General features: G+C 35.1%; 1 protein-coding gene across 10 annotated transcripts in view; it reads left to right on the forward strand.

The window, feature by feature from the left end:
* Positions 1-20,795, forward strand: part of ANKS1B (ankyrin repeat and sterile alpha motif domain containing 1B) — a 1,305,582-nt gene that overhangs the window by 560,323 nt on the left and 724,464 nt on the right. For all 10 annotated transcript variants that reach the window (XR_004439654.1, XM_033220935.1, XM_033220933.1 and 7 more), the window contains exon 11: positions 5,525-5,661. Coding sequence is in view for 9 of the 10 variants with exons in the window: in XM_033220935.1 (XP_033076826.1) it covers positions 5,525-5,661 (137 nt within the window). In the remaining variant the exon portion in view is untranslated. The remainder of the gene's footprint in view (positions 1-5,524; positions 5,662-20,795) is intronic.

Below are 20,795 nucleotides of genomic sequence, written 5' to 3' on the forward strand. Positions count from 1 at the left end.
GACAAAGACTTAGTTTCTTAAATGTATATCTTGTAACAACAAGTTGAATAATAAGCAACACAGAATTGATGATGAAACTAACAGTGGAACAGGATAGCATGAGTCAGAACCACAAATCCAGAAATGGACCCATAAAGACTTTAGATACTGGAATTATCAGATTAAAAAACCAAAGCCAACTGTACTTGCCATTTTAATATAAAAGTAAGCTTGAAAATGTTTTTAGGAACTAAAAAATACAAACTAGTGACATCATGTACTCGATTGAGTAAGAACCAAATAGAAATTTTAGAACGGAAAAATCTACTAAAATTAAGAAAATCGTTTGAGAGCAGCCTTGACACAGCTGAAGAAAGAACCAATAAACTAGAAAATAAATAGAAGAAACTATTAAAAATGCAGCAGAGAGACAGAATGAAAAGAGAGAATAAATGGTTAAAAGAATAAACTCTGCCTAGCATTACTTAAATAGAGTCCAAAAGGAGAGAAAGAGAGAATGGGGAGGCAATATTGGAAGTTATGTGGTAGAGAATTTATGCTCCTCCTATAGTCTGTCCCATTTCTGCTGATGGTAGCTCTGTTCTTTTAGTTCCTCAGACCAGAAGCCTTAGAGTCATTCTTGATTTCTCTTTCTCTCCCTATATCCAGCACATCAATAATTTTTAAAAATTTAATTATTTTTAAATAGACAAAAATTATACATACTTATTGTGTACAACAAGATGTTTTAAAACATGTATACATTGTGGAATAGCTAAATTGAACTGATTAGCATATGCATTACCTCACATACTTAGCATTTTTTTTTTCTGGTGAGAACACTTAAGATCTACTCTTTCAAAGAATACAGTACATTGTTATTAACTATAGTCACCATATTGTATGATAAACCTCTTGAACTTATTCCTTCTAACTGATATTTCGTGTCCTTTGACCAACATCTCCCCAGTCCCTGGTAACCACCATTCTATTCTCTGCTTGTATGAGTTTGACTTTGTTTATATTCCATATATAAGTGAGATCATGTGGCATTTGTCTTTCTGTGCCTGGCTTATTTCACTTACAAGGTTCTCCAGGTTCATCTATACTGATAACAGAATTTTCTTCTTTTTAAGGCAGCATAGTATTCCACTGTATGTATATATTACATTTTCTTTCCATTTATCCATTCATTTGTTAATGGACACAAGTTAATTCCTTGTCTTGGCTACTGAATAATGCTTCAATAACATGGGAGTGGAGATATCTCTTCTACATAATGATTCACTTCCTTTGGATATATACCCAGCAGTGGAATTGCTGGATTATGTGGTAATTCTATGTTTCGTTTTTGAGGAACTCTATACTATTGTCTCTAATGGCTCTACTAATTAACTTTCCTATTAACAGTGTACAAAGGTTCCCCTTTCTCTACACCCTTGCCAGCATCTATTATTGCCTGTCTTTTTTATAAAAGCCATTTTCACTGGGATGAGATGATATCTCATTGTAGTTCTGATTTGCATTTCTCTGATGATTAGTGTTGTTAGGGATTTTTTCATATACCTGTTGGCCATTTGTATGTCCTCTTTTGAGAAATGTCTATTCAGATCCTTTGCCCATTTTTAAATCAGGTTATTGTTTTCTCACTATGAGTTGTTTGGGTTCCATATATTTTGAATGTTAACTCGTTATCAGAGGTATACAAGTATTTTCTCCTATTTCATAAGTTGTTTCTTCACTCTGTTCATTGATTCCTTTGCTGTGCAGAGCTTTTTAGTTTGACATAATCCCACTTGTCTATTTTTGCTCTTGCCTGTGCTTTTGAGGTCATAGCCAAAAATCATTGCCCAAACCAATGTTGTGGAGGTTTTTCTCTGTGTTTTCTTCTAATAGTTTTGCCACTTCAATTTTATACTTAAGTCTTTAATTAATTAAGAAAAAATTTTTTAAGAGAGGGGTCTCCCTATGTTTCCCAGGCTGGACTTAATTAAACTCCTAGGCTCAAGCAAACTTCCTGCCTCAGTTTCTCAAGTAGCTGGAAGTACAGGCATGTACCATTTTACCCAGCTTTAATCCATTTTGAGTTAGTTTTAGTATATAGTGTGAGATGAAGGTCTGATTTTATTCTTCTGCATGTGAATGTCCAGTGTCCCAATGCCATTTATTGAAGAGGCTGCCCTTTCCCCATTGTGTGTTGTTGGCACCTTTGAAATAAATCAACCAGAAATATGTGTATTTATTTCTGGGATTTCTGTTCTTTTCCGTTGGTTGATGTGTCTGTTTCTATGCCAGCATCAATTTGTTTTGATTATTATAGCTTTGTAGTATATTTTGAAGTCAGGTAGTGTAATATACTCAGTTTTGTTCTTTTTGTTCAAGGTTGCTTTGTCTATTCAGGAGCCATCAAAAAAATTCTTGGTCTATTTCAACAATTCTGGACATTTCAACACATGTCCAGAATCTAATCACTTATCATCAACTCCAAAATGCTAACATCATGACCTCTAGCTTGGGTCTCTAGTCTTAACATATCTTCCTGCTTCCAAATATTAAATATTATGCTATATAGTACTCAAAGGCATACCCTAAAGATGTTTTTATGGTTGACTTTTTTTGTTTTTATTGTTTATGTTTCACAGGGTTTATGTTCTACTTTTTAAGTTTCTGGAAGTTGGTTCAACTATATTTTGAAGTAGAGTGTGCTTTTACCTTAACTATGCCAGTCTGATTCAGGCAGTGTTTCTATGAACCCAATCATACCTATGCATATCTTTTGCATACCTACTATGACATGCTAACCAGCAGAAGGGTAATATGGCATCAATCTGAAATTTGGATCCTTTTCTGCCCGTAACTGACAATATAACTTTGAGATGAATTTCTCTGTAAAATAGGGATGGTGATAGTAGAACGTATTTTGTAAGTTAATTTGGGTATTAAATGAGATTCAATAAGTAAAAGAATTTAACATGACTGTCTGCACATAATAAATGCTCAATAAAAATTATCTATTACTATTATTATGTCACTCCCTGCTCAGTCTTCAGTATTTCTCACTGCCTACAGAATTAAGCATACTTATATTCTAATAAAACTTCCTTTAACTCATTCAAACTTATCTCCAGTTTTTTTTTTGTAATATGAAATAACAGCTTCAACGGTGCTCTTCCTACCTTCATGCCCTAATATCTTATGTTTCGTCCCAGCTTTCTTGCCTGAAAACTGAAGCCTTTCACAGCTATCTTCTGTCCAAGTCATAGTCTGATTGCTCCCCCACCCCACCTTGTTTTTTTTTTTTTCATCATACTTCCTTTATCTGTTATAAATTCTCAAGTTATATTGCATTTTAATTTGTTTACATGTCTGATGCCACATTTAAGAGTACACTTCTGGGCTGGTTGCAGTGGTTCATGGCTATAATCCCAGCACTCTAGGAGGTTAAGGTGGGTGGATCACTAGAGCTCAGGAGTTCAAGACCAACCTGGGCAATATGGCGAAACCCCACTCCTGCTAAAAATGCAAAAAATTAGCCAGTTGTAGTAATGTGCACCTGTAGTCCCAGCTACTCAGGAGGCTGAGGTGGGAAGATTATTTGAGCCTGGGAAGTTGAGGCTGTAGTGAGCTGTGTTCATGCTACTGCAATCCAGCCCGGGTAATGGTAGTGAGACCCTGTCTCAAAAAACAAAAGGAAAAAAACCCAACAGTATACTTCTCAAGGGCAGGGATTCTTTTGAAAAAAATTCAGAGATTTTATTTTTAGAACTTCTTAGATTCACAGCAAAATTGAGCAGAAATTACAAAGTTCATATATTTCCATACACAAAGCTTCCTCTACTATCAACATTCTGCATAAAAGTGATACCTTTGTTATAATTGATGAACCTACATGGACACATCATTATCACCCAAAGTTTATAGTTTATATAGGTTCATTCTTGATTTATGTATTCCATGAGTTGGACAAATATATAATGATGATGTATTCCCACTATTATACCATTACATAGAATAGTTTTACTGCCCTGAAAATCCTCAGTGCTTAGCCTGTTCATCCCTACCTCCCTCCAGTCCTGGCCAGAGATTCTTCCTAGTTAATCTTTAGAACATAACATAATGTGTGACTCATAGTTGCCCCAAATAAGTGTTTTTACATGTGTGGTTTTTAGATGAATGAAAGAAGGAAGGGATAGATTGGAGAGAATCAGAGCATCTCTCAGAAGACCACCCCATCTCTTCCGTGATGGTGATGCCAATTCAAATCCCACCTTTTCTATTAAATCTTAGAAGAGTGTGCTCTGGACACATTTAAGATTTATTTTATGAGTCATCCAAGTAATTCTATATGTCATACTTGACTTTTTTGTTTTATGGGTCTTTGTCTGGATTCCTCAGTGAATTATATTTTTATATGGTAGGTAGAGTTGTATGATAATTCATCCCTTTGTGTTTTATGAGGAAAAGATGCCTTGATAAATTCCTGTACTTCACTGGGGATTGTAGACAGCGATCAGGAACAGAGAAACTTCCTGGTCTATAAAAAATTCAGTCTCAGTCTCTTTTGCAATCAGTTCAGCTACCTGTCTAGGGAAAGAAATCATTGCGAACTAATTAAAAACAATAGAGAAGTAAACTTTTTTTTCTTTTTTGCAGATTTGAGCTTGTAGCAGTTTTCATAAAAAGCTATTGAAGTTTGCCAAATTGTTGTTAAAATAAAATAACTTTTCTAGGTGCTACCAGAAGTTATTTATAGAATAATTTTCATCCTTTTTAAACATTCTAAAATGGTGTCTTTGATGTTATTTTGCTTTAATATGAATTTAAGAAGAAAATGTTATACATGTTGTTGATTTTCAAGTCATATTTCCTTTATTCCCTCCCTCCTAAATAATGAACGTAAGAGAAGATTAATTTAGATTCTGTAATTTTATTCATTTAGCTTTGACCACATAGGATGCTATACTTATCTAGGGGTGATAATTTTATATTTATCTACATCATAAAACCATTTTGAACAAATTTCAGTTTTTCATCAAGCTTCATTCACTAGGATGCTTTTCTATAGTTTGTGGGATTTCTAGGAAATGTCATTTGAGGAGGCTTGACTTTAGGTTTTATGCATCAAGGAGATATAAAACTCTGACTTTAGTAACTATTTATACTCATTTACAAGATTATTGGGAAATCTTTAGCCCAATCATATCATAAAATTATATTCTTTTTAGTTAAGGTAAGGTTTTAGTTATTCATATAGTAGTAGCAGTCTTAAGAGCTATGCTGGATAATCTATCATTATGAATTGAATAATAATACTCTTGTCTCAGAACAACATTCCAGGGGGTGATAGTTACCATTTCAGAAGGAAACAAAGCATTCAATAAACATTATCTTTAAAATATACCACTGAGCATATTCCTCATTATGATCTTGTAATTGATACCAATTTTAAAAGTTGAAATCTCAATTTATGTTCAGAAAATTAATTTCAAGTCTTAAAAGGTAAACTAAGTGATTAGGTTCATGGCAGTTCTATTTTTATTCGCAGATAATGCCTCTGAGGTAGCAATTACTACTCCAGGAACTAGTAACCATAGAAACAGCTCAACAGGCCCAACACCTGATTGTTCACCTCCATCCCCTGATACTGCCCTCAAAAATATTGTAAAAGTCATTCGACCCCAGGTAAGTGCCCAGAGTGATGTTATTTTCCCTATAATGCGTCTCGATTTGAATCAATGCATGTACATCACTTATATTGCAAGCTTGGACTATTTTATGTGGTATGTCAATAGACTTCTAAATTAAAAGAAGGGAGTTAGAAGAGGATGTTCGCTTCCTTTGAAGTTGGTGATAAGCACTGAAATCTGCATTAGTTTTTGGAAAAATGAATTGTGCCTATTGCATGAAGCAGTGAGACTTAGAAAAATAGCTATTTTACATCATTTTTCTCTCACAACATTTTAATAATTATGCTCCAATTATTGAGCTGTTACATATTTTCTGGTGTTTCCTGATCTTTTTGTCTTCATTCTTCTAGACAGTGCTACATGGTTTGTGATTATTTCTCTGTATTCTGACTCCGGTGATTTTTATATTTCTCTATCTTCTTTATATTTTTAGTTTCAGTGAATATTGTCTGCGTTTAACATTGCTCTTTGTTTTCCTCCAGTAGCTAGTCTCTCTTTATCCTTTGTTCTTTTTTCCATTCCTGTCACTTTCCTGTATGGATTTCTCTCTCTTCTCCCTTCTCTTTCAGTTGGATTTTCTAGTAGGCGGTTTGCAGGCAAGCTTTAGAAATATCATTGGGACAAGCTGTTCTGTGATATTTCATTGAAAATAGCACTTATAAAGCTGTTTGCATTATATTTTTGCCAACAGATGGACCCAGAACATGAAATTGGTGGTGTTCTCAACCTGGCTCATTGTGAATGGGCCTCATAAAATCCAAGACAGGGGGACTTTGGATTCAATCAATACCATTCATCTACTTAGATGTAGAGTAGGAATAAATCCTTTGAGCCAAATGATAGGGCAAACATGTTTTTTAAGACTATTTAGGTCTAAATGAAAATGATTGGTTTAATATTTTTCCTTCTTTAACATAAGTTATTTTAGATCATTTTTATTATAATCTTCATCCTTATTAATAAAATGGCACTTAAATTTTGGATATCCACTGCAGTTTATAGAACACTTTAATATAAATTGTTTCCTATATCCTTCATCAATTCAAGTGCAATTTGTGTTTCAGTGTTATAGATAAGGTCATTGGCACTCCAAAGGGGCTACGTCATCTAACTGATTTGGAGTTTCTTTTTTTTTTTACTTTGGTATATTTGCCTCTTCCAGTCCTGCTCAGAGGTTAAAAAAATCCTCATGAGTTTGTATAATTTGACACATCTTTAGGAGTATGGAATATGCAGTTTCAGGGGCATTTAGGCACAGGTAACATTTGACACAGTGCCTCAATATGTGGAGGAGAAAATTGTTTTAAAAAATGTCCTCTTCTGCTAGGCACAGTGGCACACGCTTGTATTCCTAGCTACTCGGGAGGCTGAGGCAGAGAGTCACTTGAGCCCAGGAGTTCTATACCAGTCTGGGTAACATAGTGACACCTTCATCTCATTACAAAAAGTCCTGTTTTTCAAGGAAATTTGATCGGGTCTATTTGCTTCAAGATAAACCTCACTAAACCCAGATTTAGATGCTGTCTGTCATGTTTGTTGGCATTGGTTCTCTTATATGAAGATTTTTCTGGGTTTATTGTGTTTCTAGTGCATTTCTAACATTTTCAAGCTATTTAGGTAAGACATTGTCTTATATATGTTAATAAAATTCATTACTAAATATATTTGTTTTTATACCAATGTAAATTCTCTAATGTAAATGCACTTGGTCGTTCAATGAATGAAAAACAGATTCTTTTCTATAGATCCATTATCTGAATAACTGAGGCATTATTTCATAAATCATTCTCTACATATTTTAATTGAGTTTAGGTTTACCTAGTAATCTTTGAAGAAATCTAGAGGTAGAATTCAAGCCAGAAATTCCATCTTGACCCAATTCATTGGTACTGTCAATACTTAAATGCGTATCTTATTAACTGACTCTACCTTTCTCAAATGTTGTAACAATGCTTTAAGGAGAAAAACAAATAAGTGAGAAAGTTAAGTAACTCAGGATGATGGTATTTAAATTAGAACCAATGCAGCCTATATTTATATAATAGAACAATAACAGCTATATATCTATGTGTTTTCTTTCTCTATATATAATTGCAGAAAGAATATAACCTCAATTAGGCTACTCTTTCTTCCACTCTGGAGACATTGCTGCATGACTTATTTCTCCATATGAGTTATGACCTTCAGGGCCTCCTCATTCATTGTAGAAAGGAAGGAGTAGAATATTCACATGGAAATACTTATGAGAGAGTATTCAGGTAGGACATGAGGTTTCAGGAAAGGATTTGGAGACTAGAGGATGTGCATGAGGGTGGATGGATGGATAGAACAGGAGACTCCTGCTGTGTTCTGACAAATCATAGGTGTGTCAGGGATGGAAAATGGTTGAGAGTGACTGCTCCAAAGAAAAGATAATTATTGGTGAGCTTATATAAAAGCCTATATTTTAATCACAGGTTTAATACTCTAACATATTTGTTAATTCTGCCTTTTTTTTTTTTTTTTTTTTCTGAGACAGAGTCTTGCTCTGTCACCCAGGCTGGCGTGCAGTGCCGTGATCTCGGCTCACTACAAACTCTGCCTCCTGGGTTCACACCATTCTCCTGCCTCAGCCTCTCAAATAGCTGGCACTACAGGTACCCACCACCATGCCCGACTAATTTTTTTGTATTTTTAGTAGAGACGGAGTTTCACCGTGTTAGTCAGGATGGTCTCAATTTCCTGACCTCGTAATCCACCCACCTCAGCCTCCCAAAGTGCTGGGATTATGGGCATGAGCCACTGCGCCCGGCCTAATTCTGGCTTTCTATCTGGAAATGCAAAAAGTGTGAAGTTGGATTGATTTATGGATATTCAAGACCTTTTAAAAAATTTATTAAAAATTAATAATATAGTTGAAATGATAATTTCACTTTTAGAACTTGTGTTGAACTTTGAAAATAAAAATATAAATGTGACCCTTATTCATGATTTTACAATTCTTTGACCATTAGCTGATGTGTTCAGTCTTTTATTGTGGAAAGAATGATATTGAGTAGGCGAGGTAAAGGTAGAACTTTCATCTCATTCACTGAAAATAGATACTGCTTAGATGTAGTGAATTTAGGTTCCTTTTCCTTTTACTCTTGTATACCTTTATCTGGTGTATTTTCTTGTAACTCTACCTGTGAAAGAAGAGCATCCATTGTAACCAAGGAGTCCTTGCTTTCAATATGAGGTAGGACTGATAACACATTGCATGTGTTTCTGCTTAGTTAATCACTTGGAAGCTGCTGGCTTCCCAGTGCTTTGTTGAGTTTGTTTTTATTCAGCATATGTATTAACTAAGTCACAGCTGTTAGTTCTGCATCCTGTGTTTGATCTTTTTCACCTTTGTTTCTTTCAGTTATTTCACATCTTAAAATCCTCTAGATTGTGAAACAGTCTATTTTAAATTCAGAGTGACTGAAATGGTTATATGTTACTCTTTTCTCTTTGTTTCTCTCCATTTTTCTACTTACTTATACTTAAATACTTGAAAAAAATCTTTGAAATGTATATTAGGTAGATCTATTGACATTCCAGTTATCTTCTTTTTACTGAATAGTTATATGTTACTTGTTTTTAAATATTCCCTGGTGAAGCATCTTTTTTTCACAATTGAAGAATCAAATACACAGATCTTAAGTATGTAGCTTAATGAACTTTGATTATTTACGTAGGTATAACACCACTCAAAACAAAATATAAAGCATTGCCATCACCCCAGAAAGTTTCCTCATGCCCCTTTCAAATTAGTTGCCCTCCTTCTTGCCTCGGAGGCAAGAATGTCCAGATTTTTATCATCATATATTAGGATTGGCTATTCTTGGACTTTATATAAATGTAATCCTACAGTGAGTATGTTTTCTGTGTGCATATCACTGTTTGGATTTCTTTCACTCAACATAATGGTTTTGAAATTAATCCATGTTGTTTCTTTCCTGATGAGTGGTTTACCATTGGATTAATATACTACAATTTATTCATTAATTCTCCTGTTGATTGATCCTTGCATTGTTTCCTGTTGTTTACCATTATGCATGAATATGCTATGAATATACATATATAGGTTTTTTTTGTAAACATATGTTTTCATATAGATAAATGAAAATGGTATTGTTGGGTCACATGGTAGATGAATAGCTAACTTTATAAAAAGCTTCCCAACAGCTTTCCAAAAAAGTTGTTCCATTTTTAGTCACCAATAGCAATGTGTGAGAATTTTCATTTCTCCACATTCTTGCCTTTTAAACTTTTTTATTTTAGCCATTCTTCTGGGTGTGAAATGATTTCTCATTATGGTTTTAATTTGCATTTTTTCTGGTGACTGATGATGATGAGTACCTTTTTCTGTGGTTATTGCCAATTTTCATATCTTCTTTTGTGAAGTATATGCACACCTCTTCTTTTAGGGGTATTCAACTTTGTAATTGTTTATTTGTAGTAATTCTTTATAAATTCTTCTGTAGCCCCACAAGATATGGGTCCTTTGTCAGGTGTATGCACTCTAAATATTTCCCCCACTCGGTGATTTGCCTAAACATTTCTCAAGTGGCTTTCGATGAGCAGAATATTTTAATTTTTATGTCAGATTTATCATTTTATTCTTTTATGGTTAGTGTTTTTGTGACTTGTCCCAGGTTGTGAATATATGGTTCCACTTTTTTCTAGAAGTTTTCTTGTTCTGGTTTTTATATTTAGGTCGATAATCCATCTCAGATTGTTTTGTGTATGGTGTGAGGTAGGGGACAAGATTTAATTTTCACCACATGGAAAAATAATTGTTATTCATTGATTTAATAATTTAGTATTATTTATTGCTTTCATATTTTAATTGTTTGTCGTTTGCATATAGAAATGCAGTTGAGTTTTATCTTACCATTTTAATTTTATTTAAGTGCTAGAGTGGTTTTTTGCTTTATTAAAAAATAACTTCCATGAGATTTTTTGTGTCATCTTAGAATAATGATAGTTTGACTTTTTTCTAATATTTGTGCCTTTTATGTCTTTTTCTTATTGCTGTGACTATAGTAAAATGATGCAATGAAGTGGTAAAACCAAAAATTATTGCCTTGTTCCCTATCTTTGGAGAAAGCAGACAATGTTACAATGTTTCAACGTTAACTACAATATAGGCTATTAGTTTATTGCATGTATTCTTGGTTTGTTGATATGGCAGATTATATGGTTTTACTTTGCATGTTAATATAAATAACACTTGGCTATAATGTTTTATACATTTTATATAGTCTTTGGTGCAAGAGACACTTTGGATACAGCATTAGTGGTAGACAGATGGATTAGATCTAAGGAAGCCAAAGATGACTAATGATTTGGGCTTTGTTGACTGGGATTTTGGAATGCTACTAATAAAGATAAGAAAGACTTGAACAGATGTTTATTTGGATGAAGGAGAAGATGACATAATAAATTTGGTTTTGTAGACTTACTGAACATGAAGCGTGATATATAAATTGGAAATATTGATATGGGGCTCTAGAGAGAGGTGAGGGATTAAGGTAAAGATTTTATTCTAGTTCATAAAATTTGATGATGAAGAGAGATAGTACCAGAGACAGAATTCTGATAAATGTTTACACTAAAGGAGGATAATTATATTTTTGGAGTACCTAATATAATTTAATGTTCATGATTCTTTTTGGAATGGGTATTTTCATTTTATAGGTGAGGAAGTTGAGAACTGGGAATTTAAGTCATTTTCTCACATGTACTTTAGAAAGAAGTCTTTAGCAAAAGAGAGAATCATTGAGAAAAATAAAAGAAGAAAGACAACTGTTACTGTGGACATAAAGTAAAAAATTTTTAAAGTGATTGGTCAACATTGTCAAAACTTCCAGAAAAGTAGGAGAAGAGAGACCAAAATTTCAGTTTATTTGACAATTATGAGGGCGGAGACCTTCAAGGATGCAATTTCCTTCAAGTGAAGAATGTAGAACCTTAAGATGAAAGAAATTGAAGAGTGGGGAAAGATACCCTGATTGTATACTAATCTTTTGAATAGTTTGATGGTAAAAGGAAATAAGGCAGTATGACAGCATGTTAAAGGATGAGCAGAGGTGGAGAAACAGTTTCTGGTTGTAGAGAATGAGAAAGAGCCTAAAAGTGGACTGAAGAGACATGTATGATAGGGACTGAACTGTTAAATATTTTCTTAGGAGGTGTGTATAAATCCGGTTAGTTCCAAAGTTCAAACAAACTAACATCAGCAGTTGACAGAACACTGAATTCTTGGTCTGTGCTCTTGGTGATGGTTGTAGCTAGATGGGTTTATATACTCCTTTCCCTGTTGCATGATAGAAATCAAGTCTAAAATAGAAGGGGGCTCTTGAGAAGTGACCACGGGCAGAAAAAGAGGCTATTTTGGCACAATACCACAGATAAGTCATCTAAATGGGCTCAATATTGAACAGAGATTTTTAGCATAATGAGCATAAGGATATCCTAAGAAGAAGTCAATCTGGAAAATTTGAAATTCTGTTCTATCATCTGAATATTTGTATTTCCCCCAAATTTCTTTGTTGAATTCAAATCCTCAATGTGATAGTATTAAAAAGTGGGGCCTTTAGGAGAGGATTAGGTCAGATGTCAGAGCTCTCATAAATGGGATTAGTTCACTTATAAAAGAGGCCCATAGGAACTTGTTCACCCTTGCAACACATGAGGACACAGCAAGAACTCAGCAATCTGCAGTCTGAAAGAGGACCTTCACCAGGATCCATCCAAGCTGGAAACCTGATCTTGGACTTCTCAACCTCTAGAACTGTGAGAGACCCCATAACTTTATGGTATTTGTTAATAGCAGCTGGAAAAGACACTCCGATTGGCTTTAGATGTTCCTAGTACCATCCAAACCTCACCACTAGCCCAAAACCTCATCCTAAACGGAATTCAACAGAATGAAATAACACCAGGCTGCATTATTTTGCAGCTAAGGAGGGACCATAGTAAAAAGGAGCAAAGAGGCTGTAGAGGTAAAGAAAATGAAGAGAAAGGTCAAAGGCCCAGAGCTCTTAAGACACTAAAGGAGATGACTGGAGGAAAGATGAGTCATTTCTGAATGCCTACTCATACTGGACTGTGTTGAGATCAGGTGCCTACTCAACCTGAAAGAAAGAAACATTTTGAATATTTTTCTGGACCTGTGTATGATTAATGAGCTAACAATAAGGCAGTTTAATAATAAGCCATAGCACCTCTCCCTGCCATTATTAAGAGTTTAGAACTGGGGTTACAAAAAATTATTGCCAAATCCAGAATAACATTTTTCTGAGCACTGTGGGGTTAGAGTATATATTCTAAATTTTAAAATTAGAAATGAGAGTGGGTATGTAAAAAACAGAGGCATATAACTTGGAAAGAGTGCAGAATATTGTATTGGGTTGCAACAAAAAATAGATAAGGAATAAAAATAACTTCAAGGAGATAATCTTTAAAAATATTTTTATTATTGAATATTGAGCCATTTATTCCCATGATTGAGTATGTATTTCTTTTTTTTCTCATAAAAATTCTATCAGGTAGGTATATTTTTCCTTATTTTACTGATAGGGCCTGAGGCTTAGAGAGTTTGAATAATGTTCTCAGTATTACACATCCACTGACTTACTGGAAGATCTCTGATTTTCTAACTCCAGTAGTTTTTCCATTACTGCTAATTAGCTCGTTAGGTAGAAAATAATCGAGGTGGAATATTGATATTCTAGAAGAGTGAAGCTTCAGGAGAGAATAATAGTTTTGAAAAAGGAGGCAGAACAGAAACATAGATGGCCAAAATATGTAGCCTGAAGGAAAGAGCCAAAGAAGACTGTATTCAGTAATTTCCAGGCTTGCGACAAAAGCTGAGTGAGAAGAGAAGGCTAAAAACAGAAAGATAGTTATAATAGAAAATAATATTAGGTAAAACAAAGAGCAATTTGGAAAGGAAAAAAAAATGAGAAAGAAGTCAACAGGACCCAACAGTCAACGTTGACAAATATGAATTGCTGAAGTTGTTCTGGACAAATATGAATTTCCTGGGAAGCTTTTTAAAAAAATGCCTGAGTTCTACCCCTGACCAATTAAATCAGTCTATCTGAGGGCGAATATTTTTTTTTTTTTTTTTTTTTTTTTTTTTGAGACGGAGTCTCGCTCTGTCGCCCGGGCTGGAGTGCAGTGGCCGGATCTCAGCTCACTGCAAGCTCCGCCTCCCGGGTTTACGCCATTCTTCTGCCTCAGCCTCCCGAGTAGCTGAGACTACAGGCGCCCGCCTCGTCGCCCGGCTAGTTTTTTTGTATTTTTAAGTAGAGACAGGGTTTCACCGTATTAGCCAGGATGGTCTCGATCTCCTGACCTCGTGATCCACCCGTCTCGGCCTCCCAAAGTTCTGGGATTACAGGCTTGAGCCACCGCGCCCGGCCGTAGCTGCCTTTTGAAAAGGAATTTAACTCCAATCTTTCTTCTGTCACATGCACTCTGTATTACCCTTCTCACCCTCAGTTTTTCAGCAAAGTGAGAATGGTATTTGCCTTGCCTACTTTTCAGGGATGTAGTCAGACTCAAACCAGATAAAAGGTGCCATGGTACTGTGTACGTTGTAAAGCCCTGTAGTGGCCCAACTTGTTATTATAATGGTGATTAGATCACGTTTACCTACAATTGAAATAAGACCTTTGAGAAGTAATGTTCTAACTCTCTGTCTCATCCACAAGTAGCTCTGATCACGGCAACTGTGGCTTTTAGAAAATGTATTTGGGAACCTTTTAAAGTTCCCTAAATCATTGGAGCCTACTTAAGATGATGTTGGCTACATATGGGGTGATATTCGCCTTCAAGCATCTCATTCTTTAGATGCCTCTGCTTAAGTGAGCCACAGGAAGTATAAACTCCTGAAATTTGGGATATGGGAGGAGTCAGTGCGGATAAATGGCACAGTACAGGGTCAGGCTGACCTAATGCAGGGGAGGGAAAAGCCAGAATCCAGAAAACAACCACTATAAATTGTATCTTCCATTGATGATTAAAATCACCATCAATCCATATAGTGGTCATACCAATTATATGCCAGTGGAATATTATTCATCCTCATTTCTATGCATTTGATGAAATTACAGGTGAGTTTATTTTACAGGAATATGGAGAATTTTTGTTATTTGGCACTTTCTGCATGTAAAAAAATTTTTTATCTTTTTTTCCTGAATATGAAATGTAATTTTTTATATTTTGTGCCACATTGCCATTAATAGCAAGACTGTATTAATATTGTGTTTTCCTTTTGTGTTATTCAGGGATTTTTCTCCCACATGCATAAAATTCTCAGTGGGTGTCATTGTTTGGCTCAGCTTTTTCCCCTAACGCATGTCTAGACAGCCTAAATGAGAATGCATAGATGCACATGTACTCCTGGCACCTAAAATAAAAATAGAAGAAGAGAAACAAAAGAAAATTGAGTTTAGACATTAACTTGAAGTTTTGGAAAAGATGCAAATGAATCATCATAAAGATAAGGAAATGTTAATTAAGTAGACATTTAAAATAAAAGTATTTTCAAGTCACATGAGTGGCTAAGAACAGATGTACTATGAGAATAGTGAAAATAAATGTGGCTATTAAAATGGTAATAAATAAAAATATGCTCAAGGATGTTCATTGTAGAAATATTTATTGGAAATCTTAATGCCTATTAGTAAGGATAACTTGTTAAATAAGCCATAGTATATTCATCAAAAATGAAATACATCCTTTGTAGATATATATGTATTGGTCTGTAAAGCTGGTTAAATTTATTGTGTAATTAAATAAAAGAATGCATAGATAGAAAAAATATTCTGGGAAAAATTTCCCTGCAAAATAAAATGATCAGAAAGTAGAGTTGGCAATATTGCTTTAAATATCTTAAACGGCAGACTAGAATTTGAAATATAGTCTATCCTTGCCTTTAGGTCACTTGTTATTGACTGCACAGGGTGCAGTCAATTACATCTTCCTCTAAGTTCGAGGAAATCTTTTTGACTGTACAATGAATAGTATATCTACTATATGAATCTGAACCTAATCATTCCAACTTCCCAATCTTGCCTGTTCTAAAATTCTGGAATTTAGCTGTGAAAGTACCACAAGGGACATCATTACTTTATTTATTTATTCATTCATTCATTCATTCATTCAATAAACACAGTCGAGTGCCTACCATATTCTGGGCATCTTAAGCGGTGATTTGAATATGAAAATAACTAAAATATGGATTCTATCCTAAAAGAACTTTAAACCAACCAAAGGAGAGTGTGCTCTAAATAGAGAACTTTTGGAATTTCACTGATGGAGTTCATTGATCCAATGCCCCAAGGATCATCTTCAGACCTCTTCTTAGTCTACATTCACTCCCCATGTGCTCTCATCCAGTTCCAGAGCTTTCAATGCTGTTTATGTGCTGATTACTCCTAAATTTATATCTCCAGGCCTGCCCACTCCCCTGAACTCCAGGCTCTTATCCAGCAGGCTACTCTAAATGTCAATGGGATGTCTTAAACTTAACCTGTATAGCACTGCAGTTTGCATTTCAGTTAATAGCAGCTCAGGCTTAAAAACTTGACCCCATCCTTGATTTCTTTCTTTCTCTCTCACCTCACATCCACTCCATCAAAAAAATCCTCTAGGCCAGCAGTTCTCAATGTGTGGTTCAGGACCTCTTAGCAGGCTTCAAAACCTTTTCAAAAGGTCTGTGAGGTCAAACATATTTTCATAATAATACAAAGACATTTTGCCTTGTTCTGCTTTTATTTGTACATGAGTTCTAGTGGAGTTTTCCAGAAGCTATTTGGCAAGTGATGATATCATACCTCTGATGGCTAATGGAATGCACACTTGTGTATTCTTATGCTTAAAGAATTTTTAATTTTAGTTTTTATATAATTATTAACAGATATGACTTTCATGAACAAAAGATCTTTAGTGTTATTAATTTTTAAGGGCATCAAGGGATCTTGAGACCCAAAAGTTCAAAAATCAGTCCTCTAACTTTTCTTTAAAAATGTATCTTGAATCTTACCATCTGTCATCTATCACTATTGTATGAGCCACTAACATCTCTGACCTAGACCTTTGAAAAAGCTTCATATCTTGTTACTGGGATTGATTATTGTGCTCTTGTCCTTTTGTAACGTGGCCACATATATAAATCAGATCACGTTATTCACCTGCTCAACCTTCCAATGTCTTCTCATCTCACTGAAAGTAAAGATGCATGACATCCAATATAATCTGACTCTCTAAAACCTCTTAACCCATCTCCTACCATTCTCCACATTGTTAAATTTACACTAGCCATGTCATCTTCCCAACATTACCTTAGATTAGCCAAACAGCTCGTGCCTTAGGTTCTTTGTACTTATCATTGAATTGTCTGGAACACCCTTCTCCCAGAGACTTAACATTGCTAATTATCATCCTTTCTACCTTATGAGAGATGCCCTTTTTGACCATTGAATATAAAGTAGCTACCACTGTATTTTCTGTCTCTGTTATGCTATTTTCCTTTATAACAATTTTCACTCCTGAACTAACATTATGTGTTGATTTGTTCAGTGTCTTTTTTCCCACCTGGAATGGATATTCCATGAGAATAAGAACTTCTTTCATTTATTTCTTCCTACCTTCCTTCCTTTCATCCCCCTCTTTTTCTCCCTCCTTCCTTCCTTGTTTATAAAGTGCTCAATTTCAGCACTTAGAACAGTACCTGGTTCACAATTGGCTGTCAATAAGTACCACCTGAATTAATTAAGAATAGTTGGGGAAAGGGCAGTGAAGACTATTCCAGAGAGGAAATGCTCAAATTGACCTTTACGTTTGAATAGGTGCTAGATCGGTGAAGTCTTAGTTGATTTTGTGTCGCTGTAATGGAACACCTGAGGTTGGGAGTTCCGTTATATGGAACATAAAATGAACTAAGAAGAGAGGCTTCTTTAACTCACACTTCTGTAGCCTGGAAAGTACAAAAAGCATCGTGTTGACATCTGCCCCGCTGCTGGTGATGCATCACAACATGGCAGAAGGTCAAAGGGAAAGTGAACACATGTGAAGAGGCAAAACTCCAGTGGTATCTGGCTTTATAACAACTACCTCTTATGGGAATTAATCCATGTCCATGAGAATTAATCCAGTCTTGGCAGACTTGGAACTGTCAGTATTGCTAGAAAGAACCAAGCCATCCATGAGGGATCTGTCCTCATGACCCAAACACCCTCTATGAGGCCCCACCTGCCAACACTGCCACATTGGGAATCAAATTTCAATCTGAATTTCGGTGGGGACAAACTAAGCCATATCCATATCATAGTGGGCAGATATATAGTCCAGGGAGAAGGATAGGATAAGCAAGGCATTTAGAATCTTTTTACTTAAATGTTGTGCTGATTTACATAGGGCATTCTAGTAATCAGGAAGTCCCAACCAGATATTCTGCCACCCTCCTCTTAATCAGAATGTCCTAATATCTATGGATTTCTCACTCTGTAAGTGAGGTTCTTATATAAAAAGTTTCCAGGTCAGGAGATCGAGACCATCCTGGCTAACATGGTGAAACCCCGTCTCTACTAAAAATACAAAAACTAGCCGGGCGAGGTGGCGGGCGCCTGTAGTCCCAGCTACTCGGGAGGCTGAGGCAGGAGAATGGTGTAAACCTGGGAGGCGGAACTTGCAGCGAGCTGAGATCTGGCCACTGCACTCCAGTCCGGGCGACAGAGCGAGACTCTGCCTCAAAAAAAAAAAAAAAAAAGTTTCCGTGGTCAAATATATTGGGGAAATACAGGGTTAAACAATTTCTTCACTGAATGATTTTTCAGAGCCTTCTTTTGCTACCACCCCTGTAAACCCATCAATATATTTCGCAACTAGTGATGCACAAAACTTAATTTGAAAAACATGATCTAGAGCATTTCATAGGCCTCTTTATAGCTGACCCTAACAATTCCATTCTGGTTTGATTTTGCACTCATCTTGCACAAATTCACACTGTTGAGAAAGGGAACACCCAAACTCAGCAATAAATATGCCATTTATTTATTATGTTACAGAGTGGTATCTACACGTTGTCTACTTTAATCCTTTGAGAAACTATGTGAGATAGATAAGACCATGATGATTTTTATCTATGAGGAAAGGAAAAATAAGTATCTTTAGATTGTGCCATGTTGAAGAACAAGTTTTAAATCAATGGTGCTAAATGCCTAAAATGGAAAAACAAATAATTAGAAGGACCTATATTTTCCCTTTAAGATAGTATTATTTTAGCATCATCCTATTTTACATTAATGGAACTCAATTCAATAAGTGAGTATTAAGCACTGTATTAGACACTATGAGGAATAAACAGTTTTATAATTGTTTTGAATTTAGGAAACAAATTAACCACATTGCTTTCTTTCTCTCCCAGATTCAGGTCCAATTGAGATATAGAATCCAGGAGTTAGACAAATTGAAACCAAATGCCATACTTTTTATTATTATCATGAGGACTGATTGGACAATGTGATTCTAGATATGTTACTGAATATGCTTGCTGTAACTTCACTCTGGTATTAGACACACGTCCTAACCCAGTCACTGGCACAGCTAGCCAACCTACAAGCTGATTTTACTACAGAAGAGCAGAGAACATATCTATTATGCTGATACACTGGCTCTGAAGAGGAGAAACATGGAAGAGGCAATAATAAGCATGCTTAGTTGCTTCCCCAGTGTCGTTTTACAGCTCAGTAACTCTAATTCCTTAGGAGATAAATTAATGAAAAGTGGGAGAATAGGTCGAGGATGTTATTCTAATGGTGTTTCCTTCTTGTGGAAACATGAGGCCAGAGAATAGAAGTTCATGCTAATAATAAGTCAATAACATGTATTTCATCTGGTCAAGTAACATACAGTGTTTGGAAGATAAGACTCACTACACTTACTTGCCAGACATCAAAATCTTCACCTTTCTCCAAAAATCTGCTCTTCCTTCCTTATGTCAATTAATTGTACCACCTAGAATACTCCCTCTCCTTCTCTTTCTGTATCTAATTAGCCACCAAAGCATGTCACTTCTGTTTCCTATCTTTCCAAGCTTTTCTCTTCTTCTACTCCCACTGTACCTGTCTTAATGCTTTTGACTTGATTACTGAAATAGCTCCCATTATGGCTTCCTTGCTGTCATCTCTTCTACTTCTAATTTATCTTCTACATTTATCACAGAGTGATCTCATGGATGTAAAAATAATTATTATTTTATATTTTGAAACAATCAAGAAATTGCAGAAAAGTTGGAAACACAATACAAAGATCATTTTTTCCCTAAAGATCTTTTGTTTTATTCTTGGAACTATTTGTGAGTAAGCTGCTAATCTAATGCCTCATTAGCACTGGTGTGTTATTTCTTACAAACAAGGATATTTATCTATAACCAGAACACAAACATCAAAATCAGATAATGAATTGTGATATATTACTACCATTTAACCTTAAGACTTCATTCAGACTTCACCAATTGTCCTAATAATATGTTTTATGATAAAAAATATCTAGTTTAGAATCGTACATTCATCAAGTTTTCATTCCTGTTCAATATCATTTGATCTGGAATAATTCTTCAGCCTTTTCTTGATTTTTAAACAAGTCACATATTTGAAGATAACAGGTCAGCTATTTTGTGGAATATTCCTCAGTTTGGGTTGTCTGATGTCTCCTTATAATTTCAGGGTAAACATCTTTATCAGAAAGACCCAGAGGTGACTCTGTTTTTCTTATTGCATCCTGTCAGCTGGTGCATGATTTTGATTTGTCATAATGATTTTTCAAATGATGTTCGCCTTGGTCACTTGATTAAGGTGGTTTCTTTCAGACTTCTCCACTGTAAGGTTACTCTCTCTGTTTGTTTGTTTGTTTCTCTTGTGAAATGTGTATATATTTGTGGGGAGGTACTTTAAAACTATGTGAATATCTCATTCTCACAAAACATTCAATTTACTCATGTATTTGTTTATACTTGCAGAGACCCATGTTTCCTATTTTACTGAGTTAATTATACTCCATTATTATTATTATTGGTTTTGATATTTGAATTATTCAGAGTTTTGCCAA

Source organism: Trachypithecus francoisi, unplaced genomic scaffold (assembly GCF_009764315.1).
Source record: "Trachypithecus francoisi isolate TF-2019V2 unplaced genomic scaffold, Tfra_2.0 Lachesis_group11, whole genome shotgun sequence".
Classification (NCBI taxonomy): domain Eukaryota; kingdom Metazoa; phylum Chordata; class Mammalia; order Primates; family Cercopithecidae; genus Trachypithecus; species Trachypithecus francoisi.